We start from the raw sequence: 15,284 nt of genomic DNA on the forward strand, positions 1-15,284 counted from the left end.
TTTTAAGAAAATATAGTCGTCTGTGGCAGAATTTGCGATGTGTAATGGCTTTTAATCAAATCCCATTGAGCAAAAGATGCAGTCATAAAAACTGTCGATGGGAAAACCCTGCGCTTCCACAAGTTTTACATTGCAGCAGACTGAATGAGACGTATACTGCGCCAGCCGAGATAAAATATAGCACGGCAATGGAAGTAAAGTATCATTTTATGTTGTTTACTTCCATTAAGACGTCTTCTTAGAATCACAGTGACAAACTTAGAAACCGCTAATTCCAGCCTAGCCACACAGAAATAAATCATTTTAGAGGGCTGAAAATCGCCTGAAAAAAGAAAATTAATAGCACTAATTTATTTCATTTCCACATATTTTTCCATAATTGGAAGATACAAAAAGGAGTGCTTACCCCATTTACTTTCTCAGTTAATTACTCTTTTTTTTCAGCTAGAGACAATTGCTTAGGATTTTCTTTTGACGCTGGGAATCTATTCAGCGAGCCGCAATGGTTATGTAACTACGGCTATATTTATTCTGTCATATGCAGTACATAAAATGATTTAGTAATTGCAGCCAGGCCAATTATAGTAGTTGATTGTAATATGTTATTCATTATGCTGCAAGTCTATATGTATATAACATGATTAACTCCTGGGAGAAGCCAGCGACGCCTCGCTCATCAATATAGTCCAGGACAGCTCAGCTCAGGTCGATTCGGCACATGCTTCTATGTTTAGTTGAGGAGTAAGGAAGGGATAATTACTGTCATAAGCTTTTATATGGCTGAACCTCCCAAAAGCACATTCTCCCGAAGTACTTCAGCTCTTTCTCAGAATTCCTGCAGCTATAATTGTGTTCCCGTACGTTATTTCAATTGTTTGTTTTATTTTATTTATATATCCATGTCTCAAATTCATCCCTAAAATGCCAAGCATTACAAAAAACTTACAATAAATGTTTTTAACAGGAAGATGTGTACATTTTAAAAGAGGTTTTCCAATACTAATTTACCCCCCCATTCATTTGTCCTAACTGTTCCTAACACTTTTCTAATATACTTTTATTACCTGCCCTGCTCAGAGCTCATATCTCTGTGAGTCATATAGCCTTCTGTTCTTGATTCCGGCTTTTCTACTTACGATCTGGAGACTGGAATCAGATGAATAGAGCTGAGCACGTCACTGATGGGTAACGGGCCACGTCTCGGTGAGTGACAACAGTCTGTGCATGCATTCTCAGATCAGACTTCACTCTCTTCTCTGCTTAGAGGCTGGTTTGAAGTGCCTTACATTCAGTTGACAAGCCCTGTGATGTGCTGATCATTAGAAAGTATATCACAGAGTTTGTCAACTGAGGACACAGCACTTGAAAGTAGCAGCAGACTCAGTTGGCACCACACATGACCGAATTCACATCAGGTTTTATTCTGCTCTGCCTAAATGCTGCTTTGAAGCTCCGTGCCTTCAGCTGACAAGCCCCGTGATATATTTTAGAATGATCAGCACATCACAGGGCTTGTCAGCTGAACAGAGGGCACTTCAAAGCAGCATCTAAGCAAGGAGGAGAGGAAGTCTGATCTGAGAATGCATGCTCAGACTACTGTCACTCACCGAGACTTAGCCCTGCCTCCACCAGTGACGTGCCCTGCTCTGTTTGTCCGACTCCGGTCCACAGATCAACAGTAGCAGAGACAGAATCAAAACAGAAGGTTATATGACCCACAGAGATAAAAGTGTATTAGAAAAGTGTTAGGAAGAGTTAAAACAAATGAAAGAGGGTTAAATCAGCAGTGGAAAACCTCTTTAAAAGGGTTGTCCACTACTCTGATAACCTCACCAATCACTGTTTCCCCAAAGCAAAATAGCCGCTTTACTTATTTCTGGTGACTGCGCTATTCCAGCGATGTCTGCACTGGCTTTCCTGGGGCTCATGCAACATTGTGTCACACAATCCCTGTGGCCACTTCACTCTCCCCTCCCTTATTTGTATATATTAACATGCGAAGGAAGTCAGAGCTGTCGCTATTCTCTTACATCCTCTGGATGTCGGTTACATCCACAGGCGGGAAGAGCGTAGCGGCTGCTGATTGGCCGTAGGGATCATGTGACATAATGTAATTCGAGCCCCAGGAGAGCCAGTGTAGAAACTACTGTAACTGCATCAGAGGTGAGTATAGATATTATTATTTTACATGGGCAAAACCTACTGATTAAGAAGGGTTGTTGTGCAAGTAGTGGACAACTCCTTTAACCCCTTCCCGACCCATGACGCCTATACGGCGTCATGGAATGATCGCATCCCTGCAGATCGGGTGAAAGGGTTAATTCCTATTTTACCCGATCTGCAGGGAGAGGGGGAGTTGTACTTCAGCCTGGGGGGGTGGCTTTGCCCCCACGTGGCTACGATCGCTCTGATTGGCTGTTGAAAGTGCAACAGCCAATCAGAGCAATTTGCAATATTTCACCTATGAAAATGGTGAAATATTGCAATCCAGCCATGGCCGATGCTGCAATAGCATCTGCCATGGCTGGAAATCATGTACTGGCCCCCCCCACCGCCCCCGATCTCCTCCCCAGTCGTCCGTTATGTGGCCCGGTCCTCTCCGTCCCCCTGTTCGCTCCCCCGTGCTCCTGTCCGCTCCCCCGTGCTCCTGTCTGCTCCCCCCGTCCTCCGATCCCCCCCCCTGTGCTCCGATCCACCCCCCCACCACCCCCTCATACTTACCGATCCTCCCGGTGTCCGGCCGTCTCCTCGCTGGGCGCCGCCATCTTGGAAAATGGCGGGCGCATGCTCAGTACGCCCGCCGAATCTGCAGGCTGGCAGATTCGTTACAGGTACATTTTGATCGCTGTGGTAGGTTCTACCACAGCGATCAAAATAAAAAAATAATAAATAAACCCCCCCCCTTTATCACCCCCATAGGTAGGGACAATAATAAAATAAAGAAAATATTTTTTTTTCTTTTACCACTAGGGTTAGGGTTAGAACTAGGGGTAGGGTTAGGGTTAGGGTTACGGGTAGGGTTATGGCATGTGCACACAGAGCGGATCGGCCGCGGATCCGCAGTGGATCCGCAGCGGATTGGCCGCGGATTGGCAGCGGATTGGCCGCGGATCCGCAGTGGATCCGCAGCGGATTGGCCACGGATTGGCAGCGGATTGGCCGCGGATCTGCAGCGGATTGGCAGCGGATTGGCCGCGGATCCGCAGCGGATTGGCAGCGGATTGGCCGCGGATCCGCAGCGGATTGGCCGCTGCGAATTCGAAGCAGTTTTCCATCAGGTTTACAGTACCATGTACACCTAAGGAAAACCAAATCTGCTGTGCCCATGGTGCGGAAAATTCCGTGCAGAAACGCTGCATTGTATTTTCCGCAGCATGTCAATTCTTTGTGCGGATTCCGCAGCGGTTTACACCTGTTCCTCAATAGGAATCCGCAGGTGAAATCCGCACAAAAAAACACTGGAAATCTGCTGTAAATCCGCAGGCAAAACGCAGTGCCTTTTACCTGCAGATTTTTCAAAAATCGTGCGGAAAAATCTCACACGAATCCGCAACGTGGGCACATACCCTTAGGGTTAGGGTTGGAATTAGGGCTAAGGTTGGAAATAGGGTTAAGAATAGGCTTGTGGTTAGGGTTACGGATAGGGTTAGGGGTGTGTTGGGGTTACAGTTGTGGTTAGGGTTGGGATTAGGGTTACGGTTGGGATTAGGGTTAGGATTAGGGTTGGAATTAGGGTTACGGTTGTGTTGCGGTTAGGGTTGTGGTTAGGGGTGTGTTGGGGTTAGGGTTGTGATTAGGGTTATGGCTACAGTTGGGATTAGGATTAGGGGTGTGTTGGGGTAAGTGTTGAAGTTAGAATTGAGGGGTTTCCACTGTTTTAGGCACATCAGGGGTCTCCAAACGCAACATGGCGCCACCATTGATTCCAGCCAATCTTGCGTTCAAAAAGTCAAATGGTGCTCCCGCCCTTCCAAGCCCCGACGTGCGCCCAAACAGTGGTTTACCCCCACATTTGGGGTACCAGCGTACTCAGGACAAACTGGGCAACAACTGTTGGGGTCCAATTTCTCCTGTTACCCTTGCAAAAATAAAAAATTACTTGCTAAAACATAATTTTTGAGGAAAGAACAATTATTTTTTATTTTCACGGCTCTGCGTTATAAACTTCTGTGAAGCACTTGGGGGTTGAAAGTGCTCACCACACATCTAGATAAGTTCCTTCGGGGGTCTAGTTTCCAAAATGGGGTCACTTGTGGGGTGTTTCTACTGTTTAGGCACATCAGGGGCTCTGCAAATGCAATGTGACGCCCGCAGACCATTCCATCAAAGTCTGCATTTCAAATGTCACTACTTCCCTTCCGAGCCCTGACGTGTGCCCAAACAGTGGTTTACCCCCACATATGGGGTATCAGCGTACTCACAACAAACTGGGCAACAAATATTGGGGTCCAAATTCTCCTGTTACCCTTGTGAACATAAAAAATTGCTTGCTAAAACATCTTTTTTGAGGAAAGAAAAATGATTTTTTATTTTCACGGCTCTGCGTTGTAAACTTCTGTGAAGCACTTGGGGGTTGAACGTGCTCACCACACATCTAGATAAGTTCCTTGGGGGGTCTAGTTTCCAAAATGGGGTCACTTGTGGGGGGTTTCTACTGTTTAGGCATATCAGGGGCTCTGCAAACGTAACATGATGCCCGCAGACCATTCCATCAAAGTCTGCATTCCAAAACGTCACTACTTCCCTTCCGAGCCCCGGCGTGTGCCCAAACAGTGGTTTACCCCCACATATGGGGTATCAGCGTACTCAGGAGAAACTGGACAACAACTTTTGGGGTCCAATTTCTCCTGTTACTCTTGCAAAAATAAAAAATTCTGGGCTAAAAAAATATTTTTGAGGAAAGGAAACACATTTATTATTTTCACGGCTCTGCGTTATAAACTTCTGTGAAGCACTTGGGGGTTCAAAGTGCTCACCACACATCTAGATAAGTTCCCTTGGGGGTCTAGTTTCCAAAATGGAGTCACTTGTGGGGAGTTCCTACTGTTTAGGCACATCAGGGGCTCTGCAAATGCAACCTGATGCCCGCAGAGCATTCCATCAAAGTCTGCATTTCAAAACGTCACTACTTCCCTTCCGAACCCCGACGTGTGCCAAAACAGTGGTTTACCCCCACATATGGGGTATCAGCGTACTCAGGAGAAACTGGACAACCACTTTTGGGGTCCAATTTCTCCTGTTACTCTTGCAAAAATAAAAAAATTCTGGGCTAAAAAAATATTTTTGAGGAAAGGAAACACATTTTTTATTTTCACGGCTCTGCGTTATAAACTTCTGTGAAGCACTTGGGGGTTCAAAGTGCTCACTACATATCTAGATAAGTTCCCTTGGGGGTCTAGTTTCCAAAATGGAGTCAATTGTGGGGAGTTCCTACTGTTTAGGCACATCAGGGGCTCTGCAAACGCAACCTGACGCCCGCAGAGCATTCCATCAAAGTCTGCATTTCAAAACGTCACTACTTCCCTTCCGAACCCCGACGTGTGCCAAAACAGTGGTTTACCCCCACATATGGGGTATCATCGTACTCAGGAGAAACTGGAAAACAACTTTTGGGGTCCAATTTCTCCTATTACCCTTGGGAAAATAAAAAATTGTGGGCTAAAAAATCATTTTTGAGAAAAGAAAAATTATTTTTTATTTTCATGGCTCTGCGTTATAAACTTCTGTGAAGCACTTGGGGGTTCAAAGTGCTCACCACACATCTAGATTAGTTCCTTGGGAGGTCTAGTTTCCAAAATGGGGCCACTTGTGCGGGAGCTCCAATGTTTAGGCACACAGGGGCTCTCCAAACGCGACATGGTGTCCGCTAATGATTGGAGCTAATTTTCCATTCAAAAAGCCAAATGGCGTGCCTTCCCTTCCGAGCCCTGCCGTGCGCCCAAACAGTGGTTTACCCCCACATATGGGGTTTCATCGTACTCAGGACAAACTGGACAACAACATTTGGGGTCCAATTTCTCCTATTACCCTTGGGAAAATAAAAAATTCTGGGCTAAAAATCATTTTTGAGGAAAGAAAAATTATTTTTTTATTTTCACGGCTCTGCGTTATAAACTTCTGTGAAGCACCTGGGGGTTATAAGTGTTTACTATGCATCTAGATAAGTTCCTTGGGGGGTCTAGTTTCCAAAATGGGGTCACTTATAGGGGAGCTCCAATGTTTAGGCACACAGGGGCTCTCCAAACGCGACATGGTGTCCGCTAACGATTGGAGCTAATTTTCCATTCAAAATGTCAAATGGCACGCCTCCCCTTCCGAGCCTTGCCGTGCACCCAAACAGTGGTTTACCCCCACATATGAGGTATCGGCATACTCAGGAGAAATTGCCCAACAAATTTTAGGATCCATTTTATCCTGTTGCCCATGTGAAAATGAAAGAATTGAGGCTAAAAGAAATTTTGTGTGAAAAAAAAGTACTTTTTCATTTTTGCGGATCAATTTGTGAAGCACCTGGGGGTTTAAAGTGCTCACTATGCCTCTAGATGAGTTCCTTGGGGGGTCTACTTTCCAAAATGGGGTCACTTGTGGAGGAGCTCCAATGTTTAGGCACACAGGGGCTTTCCAAACGCGACATGGTGTCCGCTAACGATGGAGATAATTTTTCATTCAAAAAGTCAAATGGCGCTCCTTCCCTTCCGAGCCTTACCATGTGCCCAAACAGTGGTTTACCCCCACATGTGAGGTATTGGTGTACTCAGGAGAAATTGCCCAACAAAATTTAGGATCCATTTTATCCTGTTGCCCATGTGAAAATGAAAAAATTGAGGCTAAAATAATTTTTTCGTGAAAAAAAAGTACTTTTTCATTTTTACGGATCAATTTGTGAAGCACCTGGGGGTTTAAAGTGCTCACTATGCTTCTAGATAAGTTCCTTGGGGGGTCTAGTTTCCAAAATGGGGTCACTTGTGGGGGAGCTCCAATGTTTAGGCACACGGGGGCTCTCCAAACGCGACATGGTGTCCGCTAAAGATTGGAGCCAATTTTTCATTGAAAAAGTCAAATGGCGCTCCTTCCCTTCCGAGCCCTGCCGTGCGCCCAAACAGTGGTTTACCCCCACATATGAGGTATCAGCGTACTCAGGACAAATTGGACAACAACGTCCGTGGTCCAGTTTCTCCTTTTACCCTTGGGAAAATAAAACATTTTTTGCTAAAATATCATTTTTGTGACTAAAAAGTTAAATGTTCATTTTTTACTTCCATGTTGCTTCTGCTGCTGTGAAACACCTGAAGGGTTAATAAACTTCTTGAATGTGGTTTTGAGCACCTTGAGGGGTGCAGTTTTTAGAATGGTGTCACTTTTGGGTATTTTCAGCCATATAGAACCCTCAAACTGACTTCAAATGTGAGGTGATCCCTAAAAAAAATGGTTTTGTAAATTTTGTTGTAAAAATGAGAAATCACTGGTCAAATTTTAACCCTTATAACTTCCTAGCAAAAAAAAAATTTGTTTCCAAAATTGTGCTGATGTAAAGTAGACATGTGGGAAATGTTATTTATTAACTATTTTGTGTCACATAACTCTCTGGTTTAACAGAATAAAAATTCAAAATGTGAAAATTGCGAAATTTTCAAAATTTTTGCCAAATTTCCGTTTTTTTCACAAATAAACTCAGAAATTATCGACCTAAATTTACCACTAACATGAAGCCCAATATGTCACGAAAAAACAATCTCAGAATCGCTAGGATCCGTTGAAGCGTTCCTGAGTTATTACCTCATAAAGGGACACTGGTCAGAATTGCAAAAAACGGCAAGGTCATGAAGGGGTTAATGGTAATCCTTCTTTCTATGGCTTGGTTCTTGTGCGCAGAAGCCAGTGCTCAAGAACTCTGAATACACTGACCATAGAGAGAAGGAAAAGATACAGATTGTCGAGCGAGTGCTGGGCGCCTTCCCAGGATTCCAGAGCCACAACTGCACATCACAGGTCAGTCTGACGTGCATGGGAGGGTGGGTGATAGTATAATGAAGAGCGGAGACAGGATTTCTTCAAAGCACACAGGCCCCGGAGCCTGGAAGAAATCATTAACATAATGAAATAAAAGTCTATTTCTCCACATCTAGGCAGCAACTATGAGGCTTACAGGTAAGACTAGATTAACATTTATATTACCTGTGTGCCCATAGTAATAGCTGAAAAGTGTCCCAGGAGGTGACAGATTCCCTTTAACTTTGTCATACAATGTAATGGAAAACAGGCAAAAAATTCTAAATGAGTTTTTATTGAAATTCTGACCTTATTTTTTGAGTTTTGTTTTTATGACCTTCATTGAAAGGTTAACATGATCTTGCAAATTGATTTTCTTTGGGTAAATTCAATTACAGAGATACCAAACTTGTTTAGTTTTTTTATATTATTTTAGCAGAGAAAAAAAATCAGAAATAAAAAAAAAAAAAAAAAAAAATTGTCTCCGTTTCCGAGACCCAAAACTTCGGACCTGTGTAAGGGTTTGTTTTTTGCGCCCTGAACTGATGTTTTTATTGATGTCATTTTGGCATGACATACGATTAGTGATGAGCGAATATACTCGTTACTCGAGATTTCCGAAGCACGCTCGGGTGACCGCCGAGTATTTTTTAGTGCTCGGAAATTTAGTTTTCCTCACCTCAGCTGGATGATTTACATCTATTAGCCTGCTTGATTACATGTGGGGATTCCCTATCAACCATGCAAACCCCACATGTACTTATGCTGGCTAACGGATGTAAATCATTCAACTGCGGCGATGAAAACTAAATCTCCGAGCACTAAAAAATACTCGGAGGTCACCCGAGCGTGCTCGGGAAATCTCGAGTAGCGAGTATATTCGCTCATCACTACATATGATGCTTTAATCTTTGATCCATTTTTATTGCATTTTTGAGGGTGGGGTAGAAGTGCAGCAACCAAAAAATGGCAGTTATAGATTTACATTTTTTTTTTTTTTGGTGCTGGTTCAGGAGTTAAGTATATGTAATTTTTTTATTTTATTTTGCAGTTAAAAAGGGTTTTCCAATACTGTACGGAACCTTTTAACAGCTAGCACTATTCTTAAAGGGAACCTGTCACCCCCAAAATCGATGGTGAGGTAAGCTCACCGTCATCAGGGGCTTATCTACAGAATTCTGTAATGCTGTAGATAAGCCCCCGATGTTACCTGAAAGAGGAGAAAAGTACGTTAGATTATACTCTCCCAGGGGCGGTCCTGCTCCGATGGGTGTCTCAGGTCCGGTACAGCGCCTCCCATCTTCATTCCATGACATCCTCTTCTGGTCTTTACGCCGCGGCTCTGGCGCAGGCGTACTTTGTCTTCCCTGTTGAGGGCAGAGCAAAGTACTGCAGTGCGCAGGCGCCGGAAAGGTCAGAGAGGCCCGGCATCTGCGCACTGCAGTACTTTGCTCTGCCCTCAACAGGGCAGACAAAGTACACCTGCGCCGGAGCCGCGGAGTGAAGACCAGAAGAGGACGTCATGGAATGAAGATAGGCGCCGGAGCGGACCCGAGACACCCATTTGACCGGACCGCAGCGGGATCCCCCCTGGGTGAGTATAATCTAACCTCTTTTTCTCCTCTTTCAGGTAACATCGGGGGCTTATCTTCAGCATTACAGAATTCTGTAGATAAGCCCCTGATGACGGTGAGCTTACCTCACCATCGATTTTGGGGATGACAGGCTCCCTTTAATATCAAAAATAGTTGAAATCTGATTAAGGGATCTCTTTAAATCTCTTTAAAAATGGATCTGGCATAGCTGTCATTGCTCTCCCTAGCGGTAACAGCAGGCTTTCAGATGGCTGTTTTAATTTCCCAACATTAAATATACATTTCAGGCTCTGTTGTAATCCATTGTATAGTCTTGGTTAAAAGTTTTCATAGTAACACAAATTTTGATTTTCACAAAGATGGCTGCTTCAGTTTTTATAGTGGCAATTTGTTATGAAAATTGATCAGATGTAATGCAAACATTGCAAGGTTATTATTCCTTGGCCCTGAAAATGAAAGGAAACCTGTTACCAGAAAAAACTGTCCCCAGGAAAAACACTATTAACTGGCAGATATAGGGTTAACCTGCAGGTTATTAGTGTTATAATGCTGGCCGGCGCCTGCACTTAGCCGAAAATTAACTTTATACCTCACAGCATGCACAGCAATGCTATGAACCTTCAGATAAACCCGATATCTGCAGGTTAATAGTGTGTTTTCCTGGTGACCGGTTCCTTTTAACCTAATCATAAAGCCTAATTTCCACTGAATTTCACCCTGCCACAAAATGAGCCCTGCTTACATAATTTCAGTGATCTCTATAGCTCAAGAGAAAGTGTTAACTAGGACTAGGCAGCTGATATCACTCTCTCATGCTGATTGAATTATAAGACCAGACTGGTTGTTTTATAAGAAGTCTGGTGCTTGATATCTTTGTCTTCTGTTAACGATAGTTACATTGCTACATGTAAAATTGCACCTAAATCAACCATTTATCAGATCAACAAGAATTTCAATTGCTCTAAAGAAGTCTTCAGGGTGCCTAAGAAAGTCCAGCAACTGCTAGAACGGTCTCCTAAAGAGAATTCATCTATGGAATCCGTTCAATAACAATTTAGAACTTGCTCAGAAATAGCAGCAGGCAAGTGTCAGTGCTAGTGATGAGCGAGTGTACTCGTTGCTTGGGTGGTCTCCGAGTATTTGTGACTTCTCGGAGATTTAGTTCTCATAGCCGCAGCTGCATGATTTGCGACTGCTAGATCGCTTGATTATATGTGGGGATTCCTTAGCAACCAGGCAATCCCCACATGTACTCAGGCTGGCTAGCAGCTATAAATCATGCAGCTGCATCAACAAAAACTAAATCTCAGAGCACTTACAAATACTCGGTGACCACCCGAGCAACGAGTACACTCGCTCATCAGTAGTCAGTGCATCTGCACGCACAGTGACGTGAAGGCTTTTTAAGGCTGACCTGGTGTCAGGGAAGGTCAAGAAAAGTAGCCACCATTCTCCAAGAAAAACATCGAGGACAGACTAAGATGCCGCAGGAAATTCAGGGATTCAACTGCAGAAGACTGAGGTAACATTATTTTCTCTGATGAAACCCCCTTAAGACTGTTTGGAATATTTGTCAGAATGATTGTCCAAAGGAAAAAAGAAGTTAAAGCTAACATGAGTCCATTGTCATACCCAACAGTAAAGCACTTTGAAACCATTCATATGTGAGGTTGCTTTTCATCCAAAGAACAACTCATCACTAACAACTTTCCCTAAGAACACTGCCATGAATAAAGAATATTATCTCAACATCCTCCAAGAGCCAATTTCTCCCATCGATCCAGGAGCAATTTGTTGATGAACAATACTTTCTCAAGTTTGATGTAGCATCATGTTATAAGGCAAATGTGCGAACTAAGTGGATTGGTGAACTAAACATTGAAAGTTTGGGGCCATGGCCAATAATCTCCCCAGATCTCAATCCTTTTGAGAACCTCAGAAACACTTAAATTGTGAGAAACTCCAAGCACTGATTAGACAAGAATTGGTTGTCATCATTCAGGATATGGCACAGAAGGTGATATCCAGCAGTCAGGGCGAATTGAAAGAAAAGACTTGAAAAATATTTGACAATGCTGTAATTATTGAGTTTTTGCATAAACGTAATTCAATAAAAGCATAAAAACTTATGAGATGCTTATAATTGTACTTCAGTAACAGTAGAAATATTTTACTGATGTGTATTAAAACACTGAAGCAGCAAATTTTATGAAAACCAAAATGTTTGTTTCCAAACATTTGGTCCTGACTGTACATATGCGATGATGGTGCGGGTATTACCTATAGAATAACTGCAGCTATTTATACTGCAAAGTGGACAAGCAATGGGTTTTTTCTTTTGTTCCATTATCTACCAAAAAGTCAAGAAGTAATATACACCAATAAATAGTGTCATACAAAGTTAAATGTCACAAAAAAACAACGTAAAATAAAAATTAGTAAACAATTTTGAACTTATTTTGATAAAAAAATATTTCAAAGGCGTCATTCACTTTTAGAACCCACGTCAGCTTTGCAAGTCTCTGTCTCAATAATCACTACAGCTATTTATCTCTTCTTTGTTTTTCTCAAGATATTTCTTAAGATTTTTGGTTCGCTTTTGCAGGCTAAGGAAAAGGAAGATGACACCTGACCTTGTACACGACTCCATTGGACCTCTTACTGTGGCACACCTGATATGGACATCAAGTGATTGGCAATTCTGGAATTAAAAGTGGGACATCCTTTCATTTATTTTCCTTTTACCTGTTATATTTTTTCTGTTATATCTTGCAATACTGTTTATTATATATCTTATGTTAAGAATCTGAGATTGCGCAGCACACACATAAAACCTTGCTGAAATGCGATTGTTTAATGTTGTATATAAAGTTTTGTATCCGAGTATTTTATATTTCTGTTTTCGTGCCGTAAAAGTGCACCTTCCTCTGACGTCTCATACTTCAATGGAAATACTTTGCAAAGTGGAAACAATGCCTTATCTCTATTGTGAATGATGGGACCATTTTTTATGGACCAAATGTACTTTTAAAACTTTGTTTCAAGACATAGGCATTGCCTTACTGTGTTTTCTGGTAAAATATATTGATGCTGTTTTCAAGTGTCTTTTATAAATCAAGATCGGAAATTTTCTATTTGTTTCTTTGCGGTTTCAGGTTATGGTCATGTTACTGTTTTACACCTTCTTCTAAAAAACATTAGAAACATCATAACATTTCTTATGCAGTTTTTTTTTCCAGTTGAATGCACACACTCAAAATTTAAATTGTCTTATATTGAAAATATTATTCACAGTGGATGGAAAGTTAACCAGCAATATATTCTCTTGTATTTTTCATTTGAGCAGAATTGTTTTTCAATCATCATGTTTTCTTGCTATGATTCCTCATATATTATAGAATTACTGTATTATGTACAGTATACTATTGTTGTGATGGTGGATATGGCCTAAGCATGCCCAAACTTTACTGTAGAGTAGTAAGTAGTACACTTTTTATGTTAATTTTACCATTTTTTTTAAACCTTTTAGCAAGATGAAAATGTAATTGTTAAAGGAGAATTCACTAAAGTCAGTGATTCACATTGGCACATAAAGACCCCCCAAAAAACTAACAGTCTAGAGATGAGTTGATTGATTCTTGAGACTCCAGTCCAGTTTCCAGGTCAGTGGAACATATCCAGCCTAGCAGTTGATTTATCAGGGCTGGTGCGATGTTATCTGTGCCGGAAGGTAAAAGATTTACCGACCTCCTGTTTAGCCTCCAGGTACCACTGACCTGGACACTGAGACCAGGGTCACGCAAATCAATCCGCTCATCTTTACTACAGATTTACTAAGAAATCATTACCTTTGTCTGTGATGGATGGAGGTCTTGAGCTTATGGGCAGTACAGTTGGGAAAGAACGACTACTCTGCAGATTTACTCTAGTAGTAGACCAGTAAAGTAGTTCTGCTCCTAGTGGTTTGCAGTACTGCATTCATCAATGATGGTACCAGTAGGTATGCCTGGTGTCGTAGTGCCAGGCTATCCAGACCTAATATAGGAGTTTCTAACCTGTATACTGAAAAGGAGCATTTCTGTTGAACACTAAAACATGGGAATCTTTTCAGTCTATTACTTTTCTCCTCTGTGTGGCTCATTGTGCCTTGTAGCATATGTGCTTACTTGGATCTCACGTGAATCCTTTTGTTTTAGTGACAATCTGTCCTCCACTTGGTATTATGTGAATTGGAAAATAGTACCCTGCAGCAATTAATGTTCTTAGACTGTACTACCAAGGCCACAGCATTGTCTTCTAGCACAACTAATTTTCTCCTTGGGCTAGGGTCCATATTTCATGATAACCACTTTATGAAACACTACTTGGAATGGTGTACTAGTCCAATCTAACTAGAACTTTCCTGTTTGTTTCTGCTTGGAGAAGCTACCTCTGTTGCTCATTCTTTCTTAGTCTTCTGGTGCGCATAGGTATTAGTCTAAAATTGACAAAAATTGCGAATTTACACCATAATATATCTAAGTCAGATTTAATATATCAATGAATGATCATTTTAGCCAATCGATGACATGCCATCATCATTTGGAAAAAGTGTTTAAACTTTCTGGGAAAACAATCATTCCATTTAAATATCTTTCATTATAATGTTCAAAGAACGTTACTTAGGGCAATACATTGGCCATTAATTGCCCAATTAATATCAACAAAAATGTGAACAGCCTTGCCAGCAGGCAGTCATTGGCCCGAATAGGCCTCGTTCAACATTTTTTTTTAACCATTAACTTCTATTTATTATATATGGTCATCTTTAAGAAGGGGGAATCAACCCCATGTTTAATCCAAAAAAAGATGGGAAGCAGTCCAAATTGGAAAGTCCTTATTGTTGTTAGAAAAACGTTCTTCAAAGTCAGGAGAGCCTTTTATTTTTTTCTGAATTATTGGTGATTCTGGATGGTTGATGTCCAAGTAGTGACTATATAATCTTTTTCTATCAAAACTTTCCATTAAGATATTGCCTTCTGTTGTAGCTTATATGCCTTAAAGCTCATTGATCAACGAACTCTTCTTGTAATAAATTTTTTTCCAAATGAGAGCAATTTCATGACTTAAGCAGTGGACCAGTTACATGACATTGTTTTGATATTTACCGTACTGAGATAAGTTAAAGATTTGTCATCCCTTTTGTTACAGATGCAGATGATGGATTACATTTGCACAAACCCAGCTTAAGCAACTTATTTTACAAGTACCCCAATGTTGCATATGTTTTTACCTCCAACTGGGAAATTGGTCATTACCTTCTGTAAAGTTATTGATTGCCTGTAAGCCTTTCTCATGCATGTAAAAGGGACCATAGTGAGATTTCTACCTCTTTACGCTCAATAGCAGTGTTTATCAAACCAGTCCTAGATCCTCAACTAGTCATTTCTTGAAGATCTCCTGTAGAGAGAAGATGTGCTAATTACTGTTATAGTGAAAGTAATGCAAAAACAAGGTAATACTGAATGGATAGTGAGGTTCTCTGATAACTGATCTATAACTACAGCACTCGTTGATGAGTGCTAAGCGCTCACTTTTCTTATTTCATTAGGGCAATAAAGAGCTTTAGTCATAGTCACAAGTTCTTCTTATGGAATATCCTAAGGCCCATTACACCAAGAATTTACATTCGATTTACACACATTGGTCCATTGCAAACAA

General features: G+C 41.6%; 1 protein-coding gene across 3 annotated transcripts in view; it reads left to right on the forward strand.

The window, feature by feature from the left end:
- The window catches only part of LOC143769920 (solute carrier family 22 member 15-like), a 278,504-nt gene extending 263,438 nt beyond the window's left edge, over nucleotides 1–15,066 (forward strand). For 2 of the 3 annotated variants that reach the window (XM_077258977.1, XM_077258976.1), the window contains one exon: nucleotides 12,190–15,066. In XM_077258977.1, coding sequence (XP_077115092.1) covers nucleotides 12,190–12,216 — 27 coding nt within the window. In that variant the 3' untranslated portion in view covers nucleotides 12,217–15,066. Of the gene's footprint in view, nucleotides 1–7,872; nucleotides 7,990–12,189 lie in introns of all 3 variants that reach the window. The other variant, XM_077258975.1, reaches the window with a different exon arrangement.
- The last annotated feature ends 218 nt before the right edge of the window (nucleotides 15,067–15,284 follow it).

This window comes from Ranitomeya variabilis, chromosome 4, assembly GCF_051348905.1.
Source record: "Ranitomeya variabilis isolate aRanVar5 chromosome 4, aRanVar5.hap1, whole genome shotgun sequence".
NCBI classification, from domain to species: Eukaryota; Metazoa; Chordata; class Amphibia; order Anura; family Dendrobatidae; genus Ranitomeya; species Ranitomeya variabilis.